We start from the raw sequence: 16,326 nt of genomic DNA on the forward strand, positions 1-16,326 counted from the left end.
GTCCCGTTTTACGACCTTTCTTGCCCCCGTTGTTAAGTGAATCGCCATGGTTGTTAAACTAAGTCAAGCGGATCTGGATTCCCCATTGACTGAAGGTCACAAAAAAAATGATCGCATGACTCCAGAACATTGCAAACTGTCACAAATGAGTCGGTTGCCAAGCAACTGAATTTTGATTACGTGACGGGGATGCTGTGGTGGTCTTAAATTTGAGACCACCAATTTGTCACCAATTTCAGTGCCACTGTAACTTCAGATGGTCATTAGATGAACTATTGTAACTCAAGAACTGCCTCTATTTCTTCCCCCCTCCCCCCTCCAAAATAAATTCTATCAATTATATTCAAACTAGCTGATAACCTGGTGTTGCCCAGGCATTTATTTATCCTAATCCATACATTTGTCTCAAAAATAACCTTGGACCAAATGTAATTTTTAATGTTGGATTTTCCCCCTTATCAGAGGGAGCCCCCTTGTGGAGTACTGTGAAGCCTGACAACTCTACTGCACTGTACAGTAGAATCCATTTTAAGGCACAACAGGCTGTATCTTAACAAAACACACACCCCTCCCGAGGGGTGTTTAGGGGTGTCTTACCCCCACAGTATTTGTTTCCAGAGAGTAAGTCATCTGGATACCAAGTTTGGTTGAAATTGCTCAAGGCGTTCCAGAGTTATGTTGGAACATACATACATACACAGCCATTTTTATATAGATAGATTCATAAAATGGTTTGATTGATCTGGAAGCTGGTTCAGAAAGTTGCCTAGGGCCAACTGTGATTTAGTCAGGAAAGCTGAGTTAAAATCATGGCTTGGTCTAAGACTGAAGCCTCCTTACAGTAAGACTTCGGTTGTTTGATTTCATTCCGAACATTGTTGGCCAACGTGTTCCATTTCCCCCCAACAAAACGGCAGTTGCGAACTACAGCATAGCTAGCGGTGTTGTGTAACCGATACAAATTTCCCCATCCCTTTACAAACTCCCTTTTTTACAGGCTAAAAGAAAAAAAAAGGAAGAAAAAAGAGACTGGGATAGGATTCTTCCCACACCACTGGAGTTTAATTAATTGAAACCGGAAAGGCCCAATTTCGAAAGCTTTATTGTAAAAAAGCAGTAAAGGCACGTTCTCCTTCTCAAGCAGCTAGCCCTCACCCGGTTTGAACTGATGCTATTTTTCAGAGACAACACCGTTTCCATCCTTTTCTGCAAGTGTTCCTGATGCTTTCCTTCCTCCATCGATTCCTTCTCACGAATCCTGTTGGAAAAGCACAGAGTCAATCCTGATCCATTTTGGCGAAGATATTTGGAGCCACAAGGTTGGAGAAGGAAACCCCAAAAAGTTAACGGACCAGACCTCTTGCATTCTTTCGAAGGAGAAACAGAGGGGAGAAAAGGTAAACGACATACTTTCCTAAACTTTCTTTCAGAAACCGGACAGCCTTTGCATGGTTCCTCTGAGAATCTTCCAGCACTGTGGCCAGATTTTCTTCATAAGCCTGGCTCGCTTCCTGGATTTTTCTACAGAGAGAGAGAGAAAAAAAACCACAGGATTTTTTTTTCAAAGGGGACTGCAAAATCCTAATGTGTAATAGACAGAAAAGGTTTTTCATCAGTCATCCTTTAGTTTAGTTTTAGTTTTGGTTTTAGTTGTTTTAGTTTTAGTTTTGGTTTTGATTTAGGTTTAGTTTAGTTTTAAGATGGTTTAGTTTAGTTTAGTTTAAGTTAAGTTTTAGTTTTAGTTTTAGTTTAAGCTTATGTTTAGTTTAGTTTAGTTTAGTTTAGTTTAGGTTTGTTTTGTTTTGTTTTAGTTTAGTTTTAGCTTAGCTTAGCTTTAGCTTTAGCTTTAGCTTTAGCTTTAGCTTAGTTTTAGTTTTAGCTTTAGCTTAGCTTTATCTTAGTTTTAGTTTAGTTTTAGTTTTAGTTTTGGCTTAGCTTAGCTTAGCTTTATCTTAGTTTTAGTTTAGTTTAGTTTTAAGTTTAGTTTTAGTTTAGCTGTAGCTTAGTTTTAGTTTAGTTTTAGTTTTAGTTTACTTTAGTTTATTGTCATTGCACCGCATACAATAAAATTAAATGCCATCTTCAGTGTACATTATAACTATAAAAATAAAAACACAAAGACGCATCCTTCACATTCTATACAATTGAATTGAAAACCCCTGGTGCTGCACTAATATTGCACATATACAGTAAGAATTCAATAGGGATGCTGCCCTGGGGTAGAAGCTGTTTTCCTTCTCACTCTTATCTCCCACTACTTTCCCTTGGCTGTTAGTAGTTCAGGTTCTTGCAGAGAGCTCAAGCTTACAATACATCTGTCAAACCCGTGAAGCTTTCCTGACCTGCTCCCAAGTTGCCCTAGGCAGGAGGGGTGGGAAACCAAGGAATTCAGGCCTCAGTCAAAACAAGACACAGCCTAGCCGGCCGAAGCCAAGGCCATCTCCACAGAGACCCGCAACGGCCGGAGGGAGTGACTTCTACGACCCGCGAAATGGCTTCATTGGGGAATGTGACTGATGACACACCCTGGGAGGCAGGGGGGAGGGAGAAACAGGGTCAGAGGCAAGGTGCGGGTTAGGTGAAGTCAGAGCCAGACGCGCCTAATAAACAACTGGGTTTTTCTTGCTTAAATGGCTGGAGACTCTTAATTTTATTAGGGCATTGGTTGGAACTCCGACAAAATCTTTATAATATCCATTGGAACTGGCTGGGTCTCCTGATTTTCCTGGTGCCTTTAATGCGAGCTGTAGTGGAACTTTCGAAGCATCCTTAGGAGGGGTTTGAAAGCCAGCCTACCTTTCGTTGCTCTGCCACTTTTGGCTCAAGAGCTGGGCCAAGTCGTTCTGTTTCTGGAGCCTCTCCTCAGCCTGGTCCTGCCGCTGCTGATCCAGCTCTGCCTCGTCCACTTTGAGCTGCTTGCGGAGTTTGGCGAAATTTCCTTGCTCTATTTCAATCTTCCACATTTCGAACCTTTGGCAAAGGGAGGATTTCATCAGCATCGAACCGGCTTTGGGGACACCCATCCGTCCACGTTACGCTTGGAAGCAGCCTCTCTTGGCGCCAGAGCCCTCACCTTCCCCTCCCTTAGTGACAGAAGTGGCTGCTCTTCACCTGGAGTTAATCAGACTTTAGCTGATCTCAAAACAGGGAAGCCAAGCTGCACCGGGTTAGGACTCGGATGGAAGACCACAAGGAAATCCCAACCAGGTTGAGAAACCTCAACGCATTTCCAACACAACCAGCCAGGGTTGTGACGTTGGGATAGGTATTGGACGTAGGCTATGGAGATAGGAGTTCAAGTCCACCCTAATCCAGGATGGCTTCAAGCCGGTTGCTTCCTCTTATGCTAAACCTCCCTTACGAGGTTTCATTAGGGGAGGAAAAAGGGGAAGGGATACTAAAGTGACAGCTTGAATTCCTAAAGAAAACTCAGCAATTGTTGTGGCCCGCCAGCGGGCAGCAGATTCAGAGAGTGAGGAGGTTGGGGAGGGAGATGGGCCAGTCCTGGAGTCTGGGGAAGGCTCGGATGAGGGCTCTGTGTCGGAGGCAGAGAGGGGGCTGAGGCCGTCTGACAGTTATCAGCTGCCTTAGGAGTCAGACATCAGTGAGGCAGAAGAACAGCTGGAGCCTGTTCCCAGTGTGTGCATGCACAGAGTTGCCAGAGGAAGGGAGCGGCTAAAGAACAGGGGTTGACTTGGAAGTAAGGCCACAGGTGGACGATGAATGGCCCCTCCCAGAGGAAAGAAAAGAGGAGCGACAGGGGAGTGGAGTTTGCAGGAGACAATTAGTTCGCTCAATTGGTTGGTGACTCTCCGAGGCTCCTGGCCAAGTTCTGCAGAGATCGGCCTGGCAGCTCTCCAAGCCAGATAAGGTCTGTGACTGTAAATCCTCCCTTGAAAGACTTTGCTGGATATGAATGAACAGAATTCACAGCCAATTCATAAAAGGGTTTTTTGTTGGGATCAGGAGTTTGCTCCAGGCTCTTGGGAACCCTCCGTCAGAATAGCCTGATTCACTTAACAACCTCCCGTACGAGGTTTCATCGGGGGAGGAGAAAGGGGAAGGGGATATTAAAGTGACAGCTTGAATTCCTACAGAAAACTCAACAGTATAGGAATATAGAGGCCTTTCAGTTGGGCAGAACTGTTAAAAGAGTTAGAAGATGGGGGAGAGGGATGAAAAGCTTCCTTGCCCAAAGCCCAAACTTTTCTAACGGAGCTTGGAAAATGTAGAACGTGCTTTGCATATTTATAGATCCATTCCCCTTCATCCTATAAAACATTCATTTTTTTTTAGAGATTGTTCCCCTTCCCCACTCCCAAAGTCGGGCCAAGCCGCTAAATTGCATTAAGAGGAAAGCACAAGGATCGGTTGGCCCAATCTGTCCCCCCACTCTCTTCCCGCCCCCACCCCCACCCCTGCTCCCCTTTCACTCACACGCTTTCATTTAGGGCGGCCGTGATTTTGGATTCCAGTTCCTTCTCGTTTCCCAGTTCAGTGGACAAGCGCCGATGCAATGCCTGTAGGCGAGACACGGCCGCGCTGAGCCATTCAAAGGAGGAGAGGAGGAGGGGAAAAAAGAAAGAAAGGAAGAAAGAAAGAAAGGGGAAGAAAATTGGAGAGAGTGAATTGTTAAAAAGTCAGCACGTAAACAAAGGCCAAACAATTCTGCAGCCCGGAGGGGTTCAAGGCCGCTGTTTTTCTGAACCTTTGGAGGTTTGTAGTAATGGAATGTTTTTCAATTCTACTCTAAAAAGTCTCTTTCAAAAGTCTCTTTACACCAGCTGACGGGCAGAACTTCGAATAAAAGATTCTTTATTTGGTGCCCCCTGCAGACATCAGGGCCTGCATTTAAAATAATAATTACGGCAGCCCCTGGCGTGACCCAACTGCAAAGAATGCGGGTCCAGATAACAGAGCTGGAAGGGACCTTGTAGGTCATCTAGTCCAACCCCCCCCCGCTCAAGCAGGAGACCTACAACATTTCTGACAAAGGCCCGTCCAGTCTCTTCTTGAAAGCTTCCAGCGATGGAGGCAGAGACGGGGCCGAGGCCGTCTGGCGGTTCTGAGCTGCCTTTGGAGCTAGACAGCAGTGAAGCAGAGGAACAGCTGGAGCCTGTTCCTGGTGTGTGCATGCGCAGAGCTGCCAGAAGAAAAGAACAGCTCAGAAATCAGGGTCGACTTGGGAGTAGAGCCACAGGTGGACGGTGAATGGCCCCTCCCATAGGAAATAAAAGAGGAGCGAAAGGGGAGGGGGCTTTTGCAGGAAACAATTCATTCGTTAGATTTGTTTCAGGAGTGTGAAGATCTGTCCCTGAATCTCAGAGACTCTGTGCCCAGATTTTCCTTGCACAGCACCTCATTTGAGAAATATTTACATGGCAGCTTTCCAAGATAGATAAGGTCGGTGGTCATAAATATTCCTTTGAAAGACTCTTTGCCAGGCCTTGGCTGAATGTGAAGGAGAGGAATTCACCTTTGTTTAATAAAAGGGGTTTTGTCGGGGCCAGGAATCTGCCTCGTGCTTTTTGGGGAAGTCTAGGTCAGAACACACATTTGGCAACTTCAAGAAAAAAAAAACCCACGGGAAATTCAGACTCCCTGTGCTTTGATGGGGGCCCCTTAAATAAAGTCCTTAAACCCAGTTTGATCCTAATGCTTTGTAACATGATAGAAACTGGATGATAATGGGAAAATATCACAGAGGAAAGATTCCACCTGTTCTTGGATGCCACCTTTGCCAAATGCCAGGCTGCAAAACGGATTTGGGGGGGGGGGGGAACAAAGGCATTTTCCTTGCGAGAGGACCAGATTTACTCTGGTTTATTCAAACAGAATGCAACTTTCATCCAATCCTGCCTCCAATGGTTTCTTTTCAACGTAAGCATTTTCAGAGGGTCACCTTCGCCCATTTGGGTTTTTTTTTTTTGCTCTCCGGCACATAATGAGGCTTTCTATTCTGCTCATCGCGATGGTTTTTTTGAGGGATTTTTTTTTGGGGGGGGGGGGGGCAATAGGCACACAATGCGTTCCGCTTTGTCGCAACTATATTAACTCAATTAATGGCAAGAAGCAACAAGGCTGGTTATGCAAATGTAGTTGATCTGCTGCGGGTAAGTTCCCCTGCCTTCCTGGCAGCTTTTAATTCAAGCAAACTTGAATTGTGTTGTGTTGTATTTGCACACTTTTCAAACACTGGGAGACAACGGAAAAAAGAGTGGGGGGAAGAGAGAGAAAGAGAGGGAGGGAGGGAAAGAATAGAATAGAATAGTTGGAAGGGACCTTGGAGGTCTTCTAGTCCAACCCCCTGCCTAGGCAGGAAACCCTATACCGTTTCAGACAAATGGCTATCCAACATCTTCTTAAAGACTTCCAGTGTTGGGGCATTCACAACTTCTGGAGGCAACTTCTATTCCACTGATTCATTGCTCTAACTGTCAGGAAATTTCTCTTCAGTTCTAAGTTGCTTCTCTCCTTGATTAGTTTCCACCCATTGCTTCTTATCCTGCCCTCAGGTGCTTTGGAGAATAGTTTGACTCCCTCTTCTTTGGGGCAGCCCCTGAGATATTGGAAGACTGCTATCATGTCTCCCCTAGTCCTTCTTTTGATTCAACTAGACAATTCTCATGACTTGCCTCCAGAAGTTGTGAATGCCCCAACACTGGAAGTCTTTAATAAGACGTTGGATAACCATTTGTGGTGTAGGGTTTCCTGCCTAGGCAGGGGGTTGGACTAGAAGACCTCCAAGGTCCCTTCCAACTCTGCTATTCTATTCTATTCTATTCTATTCTATTCTATTCTATTCTATTCTATTCTATTCTATTCTATTCTATTCTATTATCTCTACTCTACTCTATCTATCTTCAGATAGATTTTTACTCCAAAAGCATTTTATTAAAATAAATTTGGTTAAAAAAATGTGAAAATAAATCCGATTTAAATTTTTAAAAATCCATTAAAAAAAAAAACACTATAGATTTTTATCCACCCTGCCTCCAAGGTCCCTTCCAGCTCTTTGATTTCTTGGCTGATCCCGGTGCAAGAACTTTGCACCTCAAGAACGTTTTAGCCAATGTTTTGATTTAAAGAGTGGGGAAGGGAATGAGGAATTTATTTGTGATTAAACTGAACGAACAGTGACCGGGGAGGGGAGGGGGGACATTGTTTGTCCCCAATGCTGGTTTTAAGTCTCCTAGATGGATTCTTGCCTCTGAGGTCGCAGCGAAAAAAAGCGAGCTGTTTGAAAGCAATGGCACAGACCTACATTCGCTGAACAAAAGCCCATTTTCACGCACTAATAACTTGTGGGACAGATAAAAGATGGCATCAGAAATAGACTTTTTTTTTTTGCACACACCTGGAAAAGGTTAACTCCTCCTGTAGCTGGCTGCGATCTCTGGAGATAACTCTGTTTTATTTATCAAAGACCTTTATCGCTAATTCATTAAATACTTTTACACAGAAGAAATCAAAGAAGTGGCAGATAGGGATTTTGCAATAGCACTCAAGACTTATATACCGCTTCACGGTACTTTTACAGTCCTCTCTAAGCTGTATACAGAGTCAGCCTTTTGCCCCCAACAATTTTATCATTTTACCATTTGGTCCTCATTTTACCCAACTCGGAAGGGTGGAAGGCTGAGTCAACCTTGAGCCAGTGGGTCAGGATTGAACTGCTAGCAGTGGGCAGAGTTAGCCTGCAGTACTGCATTCTAAGCACTAGGAAGGAAGGAAGATAGCAATAGCCCTTAGACTTATATACTGCTTCATAGGGCTTCAGAGCCCTCTCTAAGCGGGGTACAGAGTCAGCCTTTTGCCCCCAACAATCTGGGCCCTTATTTTACCCACCTTGGAAGGCTGGAAGGCTGAGTCAACCTTGAGCCTGGTGAGATTCGAACTGCCAAATTGCAGGCAGCCGGCAGTCAGCAGAAGTAGCCTGCAGTACTGCACTCTGACCACTGCGCTGCCTCAGCTCTAATTTCTCAGCCACCAAACGGAGCCGAATTCAGTCAATTTTATAACCCCCGTGGAAACACCCAGAGGAGAAACTGCTTGTAAGGTGGGCAAGCGACCTACATGTTCCCTTCCTCCTTCTTCTTCTCAATTTCTTCCTCCACGTCCTTCTGCTGGTCGGAGAGCATGTCTAGTCGGTCATGGCAAGTCGCCAACTCTTCCCTGGAAACAAGAGGGGAGCAGGATTCAGCCAGAGCAGTTGGCACAGGCTGTTTCTTCTTGGGATGCTTGTGGCACTACTCGCCCTCCCATGCCGATAATATGCCGCGCATAGATTAAAAGGAAAAACTAGCCCAAAGAGGTGCTACACTAGGGGGGGCATAACTCATTGTCAACTCGCAAAGCACTGCCATGTCTGTTATCGAGTTGCAATGATGGGCAGAAGGTGTGTGTGTGTGGGGAAAGAATACATTCCGCACATACCGTTGCCTAGGGTCGGATGTCAGGTTAACCCACTAGGATTGTGAGGCGCGGAATTCTACAGCTTGCTGGAGCACCTTGTTGGATAATGTGATTTATGACACAGACGAAGGGGAGGGGGGGTGGGAGGGAAACAGGGGCAAAGTTCTGCCATAACGTACGTGAGGTCAGATCTGACTCTACTTAGGTAATTGCTGAAATGTTCCTCCTAACAAATAACTGGATTTCTTTTGAAACAGCAGTTCGAAAGCACGTAAAAATGCAAGTAGAAAAACGGGAGCCACCTTTGGTGGGAAGGTAACAGCATTCCGTGCGCCTTTGCCGTTGAGTCATGCCGGCCACATGACCACAGAGACGTCTTCGGACAGCGCTGGCTCTTCGGCTTTGAAAGGGAGATGAGCACCGCCCCCTAGAGTCAGGAACGACTAGCACATACGTGCGAGGGGAACCTTTACCTTTAGATCTTTTGGATTGTTTGGTAATGAAAGTTAATTGAGTTATTTTCCTTGTGAGCATTTGCCTCGTCTTCCAAATGGAGCCGGAATGAATTTCTGAGCTACGGGCATGGTAGAAAAAGGAAGACAACAGTGGGAGAAAACTGACCTTGTTTTTTGAATGAGCAGCTCTTTCTCTTTGGTGAGACTGTCGAGTTGGTTCAGGTTTCGTCGTAAGTTGAGCACACGAACTCGGTCTGCGTAGGTCATGGTCCGTCCTCGGGTCGGCACCGGGAATCCTTCCGAACTTTTCCTATTGGTTAGAAAAGTATGTTATCGACAGCAAGGAACAGCCTGAGACGGATAAGTGACAGTCTATAAATTAAATAAATACATTTGCCCCATTTTACGACCTTCCTTGCCACCATTGGTAAGTTGAAACTCCACAGGTGTTAAATTAGTGACACGGTTGTTAAGCGAATCAGGCTTTCCCATTGACTTTTCTTGTCAGAAAGTCGCAAAAGGGAAACATGTGACCCAGGGATGCTGCAACCGTCATAAATGCAAGTCAGTTGCCAAGCGTCTGAATTTTGATCTCATGACCATGGGATTCATCAATGTGAAAAACGGTCATAAGTCACTTTTTTTAGTGCCGTTGTAATGTCAAACGGTCACTAAACAGACTGTTGTAGTAAGGACCGAGTTGCTTCTCTGTTAGGACTAGCAGCAACAATTGAGACAACCACAAGAGGGCAGAAAACATTAGATTTATTTATTTTTAATCCTCTATCCTGCCATCTAGTGGTCATCTGCATTTTTACTCCCAGTTCCCCCCTTTGCTGCATTATACTGACTGTTCTAAGCTGGAACTTGAAACCACAATTAGTTTGATTCACCCTCGCCTTATCCACCTCAATGGCCATAAGGCACTTTTTTTCAGTGCAGCTGTAACTTTGAACCCTGTTGTAAGTCGAGGACTACCTGTTACAGACTCACTTGCTAATATCCGTAGCCGCTTCGGTTCCTTCAAAAGAAACATCTTCAACTGGCTGGGCTTCCACCTCAACTTCTTCACCTCCTACAAGGAAAACAGAGCTAGTGTCAGACTCGGAAGATGAGGAGGTTGGAGAAGAGCTTGGACCAGTCCTGAAGTCTGGGGAAGGCTCTTGATGGATGCTCAATGTCAGATGTAGAGATAGAGATAGCTGTCCAACATTTCCCCAGCCACCAGAGAGGCAACTGCCTTTGGAGGCTGCTGTGAGTGAGGAGGAAGAACAGCTGTGGCCTGTTCCTGATGCACGTATGCGCAGAGTAGTTAGGAGACAGACAGACATATAGAGAGATGATAAACAGACAGAGATAGATGATAGACAGACAGACAGATGATAGTCAAAGATGATAGATAGACAGAAATAGATGATAGACAGACAGACAGATGATAGTCAAAGATGATAGACAGAGATGATTGATAGACAGAGAGGTAGATGATAGATAGACAGATGATAGTCAAAGATAATAGATAGACAGAGATATAAATGATAGATAGATAGATGACAGATAGATAGACAGATGATAGACAGACTGATAGGATAGGATAGATAGGATAGGATAGATAGATAGATAGATAGATAGATAGATAGATAGATAGATAGATAGATAGATAGAGATGGATGATAGACAGACAGACAGACGGATGATAGATGATAGATAGTCAGATGATAGATAGACAGACAGACAGACAGACAGACAGATAGATAGATAAGGATAGACAGATAGAAGATAGACACAGGTGATAGTCAAAGATAATAGATAGACAGAGATATAAATGATAGCTAGAGATATAGATGATAGATAGAGAGATAGATGATAGATAGAGAGACAGATGATAGACACAGATGGACAGATAGATAGAAGAGAGACAGACAGACAGACAGATACACAGACAGACAGACAGACAGACAGACAGACAGACATTCCAACCTTCCACGTCTTGCTCAATTTCTTCAAGTACATTTGTTTCTTCTTCCTTGCTTCCCTCTACGATGGGATATAAATCGGGTGAAAGGTCTTCTTCCAAAATATTTTGGAATTCCATCTTGCTCATCTGGGGGTGGGAGTCGGGGGGGGGGTCTGGTGGAGTTCCCCTCTTCTCAAAGGGCGTCCAACCGCAAAACCATAAGAATAAGCTGAAACAGAAAAAGGTGAAAGGTTTCCTTCCTGATCGGCCGTAAAGTCCTATGGAAGTCTTTTCCTCTCTTTTTCCTCTTCAAGAGTCGGGAGTTAAAATCTTGGCGCTCCCAATTTACTTCGTCCTGTTCTTGGACGTTGCTTAAACTCTTGTCTCTTTGGAGATACAGATAGAGATAGGGATTTCGTGGTCTACATGATGTACAATGACAACGAAGGCTATGCTATAGAGCTGTGATAGCGAACCTGTGGCACGCGTGCCCAAAATGGCACACCAAGCCCTGTCTTGCCTGTTTGTTCCTGGGTGCATGCATGCGCAACGATCAGCTGACCTTCGTATGCGCAGCAGTGCAAAAAACCGGCCTGGGCATGCACACCGGCCAGCTGATCGTCGGGTGCACATGTGCGCTATAACCCAGACGTTAGGCTTTTCCGCCACATGGCTGTGACATGTGTGATGCGCGATGTTTCCGTCCAACTTTTTCGGCCAATCTCGGTGCCGAAAAAGGTTCTCCATCCCTGCTAGAGAGAGAACAGATTCACAGAGTTGGAAGGGACCTTGTAGGTCATCTAGTCCACCCCCACCCCCCACGAAGCATGATTAGACGTTACAATGCTTTTTTAAAAAAATTGTATTTTATTTTTTTTAGACAGGTAGATTTTTCCAAGGCATCAGTCGGCACTCCACCCCACCCAAGGAGATCATCAACAACCCAAGTAAAAAAAAATAAAATGACTTGGTTTTTGGTCCTTTTTAAGCGCTGCTACATAACGAATGACAGTGATTGCAGGGTCAGTGCAAAGGGGTTGGACTAGATGACCTCCAGGGACCCTTCCAACTCTGTTACTGTTACATTCACCCCGTTCCCTTCCGCTTACAACGGTATCAACTGGCGAAGGCAAGTTGGAGCAAACTTACAATTGTTTTAATCGCCGGCTCCGTCCGTCCGTTTGGGAAAGCTCCTAAGGCAACGGAGACAAACCAACTGAAAAGGCAAGCGGGGGGGGGGGAGATGACACATTATAGGAAGGAGGAAAAATATTTTTTCTCTCCACCCCCGCACCCCCCCACCCGCGCTTTGAAGCCTGCAGATTAAGAAAGCGTTTGCTTGCGCAGTTGGGATGTTCCGGGATGGGGGGGAGGGAGTTTTGGATTCCCCCCCTCTTCTAAGGAGCGGGTGGTATGTTCCCAGCGGTTTGTATTTGCCTCGGGGTGGGAGGGGGGAGGCTCAAGAGGAGAGGCGGCCGTTCTGATCTCTCTCCCCCCCCACCGGGCAGGTAACTCTTAAAGGTGCCTCGTTGCTTTTTGTTTGTTTGCAAAGCCGTTTGGGGTTTGTTCGTTTTTCCAAAAAAAGCCTGCAAGAAAAGCAACAATGCAGGAGAGAGAATAGGATAGGATAGGATAGGATAGGATAGGATAGGATAGGATAGGATAGAATAGATATTGGAATGGAATGGAATGGAATGGAATAGAATAAATATTGGAATGGATTGGAATAGAATAGAATAAATATTGGAATGGATTGGAATAGAATAGAATAAATATTAGAATGGAATGGAATAGAATAGAATAGATATTGGAATGGAATAGAATAAATATTGGAATGGATTGGAATAGAATAGATATTGGAATGGAATGGAATAGAATAAATATTGGAATGGATTGGAATAGAATAGAATGGAATAGAATAGAATAAATATTGGAATGGAATGGAATGGAACGGAGTGGTGTGGAGTGGAGTAGAATAAATATTGGAATGGAATAGAATAGAATAAATATTGGAATGGAATGGAATGGAATGGAATAGAATAAATATTTTAATGGAGGGGAGGGGAGGAGAAGAGAGGCAAGGATAGGATAGAATAGAATATAGTAGAATAGTTGGAAGGGACATTGGAGGTCTTCTAGTCCAACCCCCTGCTCAGGCAGGAAACCCTACACCACTTCAGACAAATATATACATGGATGGGAAGGGACCTAAGAGGTCTTCTAGTCCAACCCCTTGACTCAAGCAGGAGATTCCAGTCCATTCCGGACAAATGGCTATCTAATCTCTTCTTGCAAACCTCAACACACCCACAACTTGCGGAGGCAAGTTGAACTAAACGGAATCCAAAATACAGGTAGTCCTCAACTTATGACCCCAATGGAGACCAGCATTTATGTTGTTGAATGAGAAATTTGTTGAGCTTTGCCCCATGTTATGACTTTTCTCCCCGCCTTTGTTCAAGCGAATCGCTGCCGTTGTTAAAGGAATAACATGGTTGTTAAGTGAATCCAGCTTCCCCACTGACTTGGCTTGTCGGAAGGTCATAAAAAGGGGATCACGTCATAAATGTGAGTCAGTTGTCAAGCGCCCGAATGTAAATCACACGGACCTGGGGATGCTGCAACAGTTGTAAGTGTGAAAAATGGTCGTAAATCATGCTTTCCAGTGCCGCTGTAACTCCAGTCACTAAACGAACGGCTGTGACACTTGATATTTACATCTTCCTACCAAGATCTCAAAATATGTGGCACTTCCCTCCTCAACATCTTGAAGTCCAAATAAATAAATAAATATCATATTTATCTTCACAAACCTTTGAAGTAAATAAGTCGAGGGTGAATAAAACTAATTGTGGTTTGAAGTTCCAGCTTAGAACAGTCCCAGCCAGTATAATGCAGCAAAGGGTATCAGATCTGGGAGTAAAAATGCAGATGACCACTAGATGGCAGGATAGAGTATTAAAAATTAATAAATCTAATGTTTCCTGCCCTCTTGTGGTTGTCTCAATTGTTGCTGCTAGTCCTAAGAGCGAAGCAACTCTTCCTTAGTACAACAGTCCGTTTAGTGACCGTTTGAAGTTACAACGGCACTGAAAAAACTGACTTATGACCGTTTTTCACATTTATGACCCCCGGGGTCATGTGATCAAAATTCAGATGCTTGACAACTGACTCGTATTTATGACGGTTGCAGCGTCCCCGAGTCACGTGTTCCCCTTTGGCGACCTTCTGACAAGCAGAGTCAATGTGGAAGTCTGATTCACTTAACAACCGTGTTACTGGCTTAATAACTGGCAGTGATCCGCTTAGCAACGGTGGCAAGGAAGGTTGCAAAATGGGGCAAAGCTCGCTTGACAACAGAAATTTTGGGCTCAATGGTGGTCATAAGTCGAGCCAGGGTGACCAGTGACCAAAGAATATAGGAGTGGCAGCCCAAAGCAAATAGAAGGCACCGATTTTCTTTCGTTTGCTCTTGGGCGTTAGCACAAAGTGACTCTTCAGTTCTCCTAATTCTAGGCCTTTTTTGATTGACAGCAACATAATTTGAATTTTGCTCAAGCTGGAATATTTTAAGGAGAAATGAAATCTGTACAGTATGGCAGCAATAAGCAAATAACCTGGTCACCAGTAATTTTCTCGACAGTACGAAGACATTTTTTAATTAGTCTGCCAGCCGGCTGGCAAGGAAATGCCTGCCAACAGCTAAAATAAAAAATTTGCCCGATTCAAAACATTCAGATAAATTCTTATTTAGAGGACTCCAGTTGCTCTAATTCTCTAAGCTGTTCTTTTTGGCTCCCTCTACCCCCACTTTTTAATTTTATTTTTAGAGCTGGCAGCTCCTCTAAAAATTAATTCTTGTGTTTCATTTGAATGACAGCTCTTTTGTGCTGCTTTTAAGTTGGATTTCACACTCCCTACACTTCCGCCCACACAAGCATGGGGCAAAAACATTTTCCCTGCCGTTCTAGTGAACCTGGGAACCTATTTTATTCCCTTCGTCTCTAAGGATCAGTTCTGACAGGCCACCTGCTCCAGGTAAACAAAGGGGCTTCTTCAAATGGGACCATCGTTTTATTTAGGCCTCTGGGATGTTATAATAATGCTATACCAACATAATGATGTAATGGTATTACATTAATGCTGTATTAATATATTGATGCTAGTATTGTTTGACCTGTCTTGAGATTTATGTTATTAGCACTGTACTAAGTGTAAATATCTTGTATACTTCAGCTTGGGGACTGCAGTTGATTCTCTTAAACAAAGTGCAGAGTTTTAGCCTTAAGTGGCACAGAACAAGGTTTTTTTGGAGGGGTTAAACTCTCCTCAGAGGAATAAATTAGTCTTGATCACACTTGGCTCAATAAAGAATTCTATTCTGTTCTCTTCTCTTCTGCTCTATTCTGCATTTATTCTATTCTGCATTTATTCTATTCTACATTCTATTCTATTCTGCTCTATTCTATTCTAATCTATTCTATTCTGCATTCTATTCTATTCTACATTCTATTCTATTCTGCTCTATTCTATTCTATTCTGCATTTATTCTATTCTGCTCTATTCTATTCTATTCTGCTTTGCTCTATTCTATTCTAGTCTTATTCTTATTCTATTCTGCTCTATTCTATTCTATTCTGCATTTATTCTATTCTGCTCTATTCTATTCTATTCTGCTCTGCTCTATTCTATTCTAGTCTTATTCTTATTCTATTCTGCATTCTATTCTGCTCTATTCTATTCTATTCTCCATTCTATTCTATTCTGCATTTATTCTATTCTGCTGTATTCTATTCTATTCTATTCTATTCTGCTCTATTCTAGTCTAGTCTAGTCTAGCCTAGTCTTATTCTATTTTGCATTCTATTCTGCTCTATTCTATTTCTATTCTATTCCATTCCATTCCAATAAGCTTCTTCAGTTCTGAATGGAAGAACTTCCAGAGGTTTCTTGTTGGATGAGAAGCGAAAAGTCCTGCTGTCTTTTGAAAAGCACCTTTGGGGCAAACATGACTGGGATGACTGGGAATCTCCATCGACATTCCTTGTGAGAGAGGATGAGTAAACCTGGGGTAAAAAAAACACACTGCACCCTTCTTCAAGCATTATGTCCCCCCCCAAAAAAAGAGTAACGTGATGGCTTTAGGTCTTCCCACATTGTCAATGTGCATGCACATACCTGCGAATCAGCAAGGGCAAGCTAATTTTCTGCTCCTTTTCAAAGGTTCCAGAAGAATTTTCATCTTCTAATTACTTGGTGAAGTGCTTTTTCTATTGACCTAGCTCTCCATTCAGTTGCCCTACGGATCAGAGATTCAAATTCTCCTGTGAGATAAGGCTCTAGAAATGTTGCTCTAGGCTACATCACTTGACACCGACCCTTGTGCAACTTACACATCCAAGTTACACAAGAAACCAGGGCTGTTGTAGCAGCATTATGGGCCCCTATAACAACTATTCACAGGAATAAAAAATGTAAACCATCAATATCATTAAACATATA

At 43.7% G+C, this 16,326-nt stretch overlaps 1 protein-coding gene across 2 annotated transcripts in view; it reads right to left on the bottom strand.

Moving 5' to 3' along the window:
* Nucleotides 1-16,090, bottom strand: part of CFAP74 (cilia and flagella associated protein 74) — an 89,441-nt gene extending 73,351 nt beyond the window's left edge. The window contains exons 1-9 of one of the 2 annotated variants that reach the window (XM_081954878.1): nt 16,003-16,090; nt 10,848-11,053; nt 9,864-9,945; nt 9,037-9,180; nt 8,077-8,175; nt 4,438-4,542; nt 2,797-2,970; nt 1,411-1,521; nt 1,156-1,258 (exon numbers count right to left, since the gene is read on the bottom strand). In XM_081954878.1, the coding sequence (XP_081811004.1) occupies nt 1,156-1,258; nt 1,411-1,521; nt 2,797-2,970; nt 4,438-4,542; nt 8,077-8,175; nt 9,037-9,180; nt 9,864-9,945; nt 10,848-10,971 (942 nt within the window). In that variant the 5' untranslated portion in view covers nt 10,972-11,053; nt 16,003-16,090. Of the gene's footprint in view, nt 1-1,155; nt 1,259-1,410; nt 1,522-2,796; nt 2,971-4,437; nt 4,543-8,076; nt 8,176-9,036; nt 9,181-9,863; nt 9,946-10,847; nt 11,054-11,973; nt 12,152-16,002 lie in introns of those variants that run through there. The other variant, XM_081954877.1, reaches the window with a different exon arrangement.
* Nucleotides 16,091-16,326: the final 236 nt, after the last annotated feature.

The sequence above is a fragment of the Natrix helvetica genome (assembly GCF_964273705.1).
Source record: "Natrix helvetica genome assembly, chromosome: 5".
Lineage (NCBI taxonomy): Eukaryota > Metazoa > Chordata > Lepidosauria > Squamata > Natricidae > Natrix > Natrix helvetica.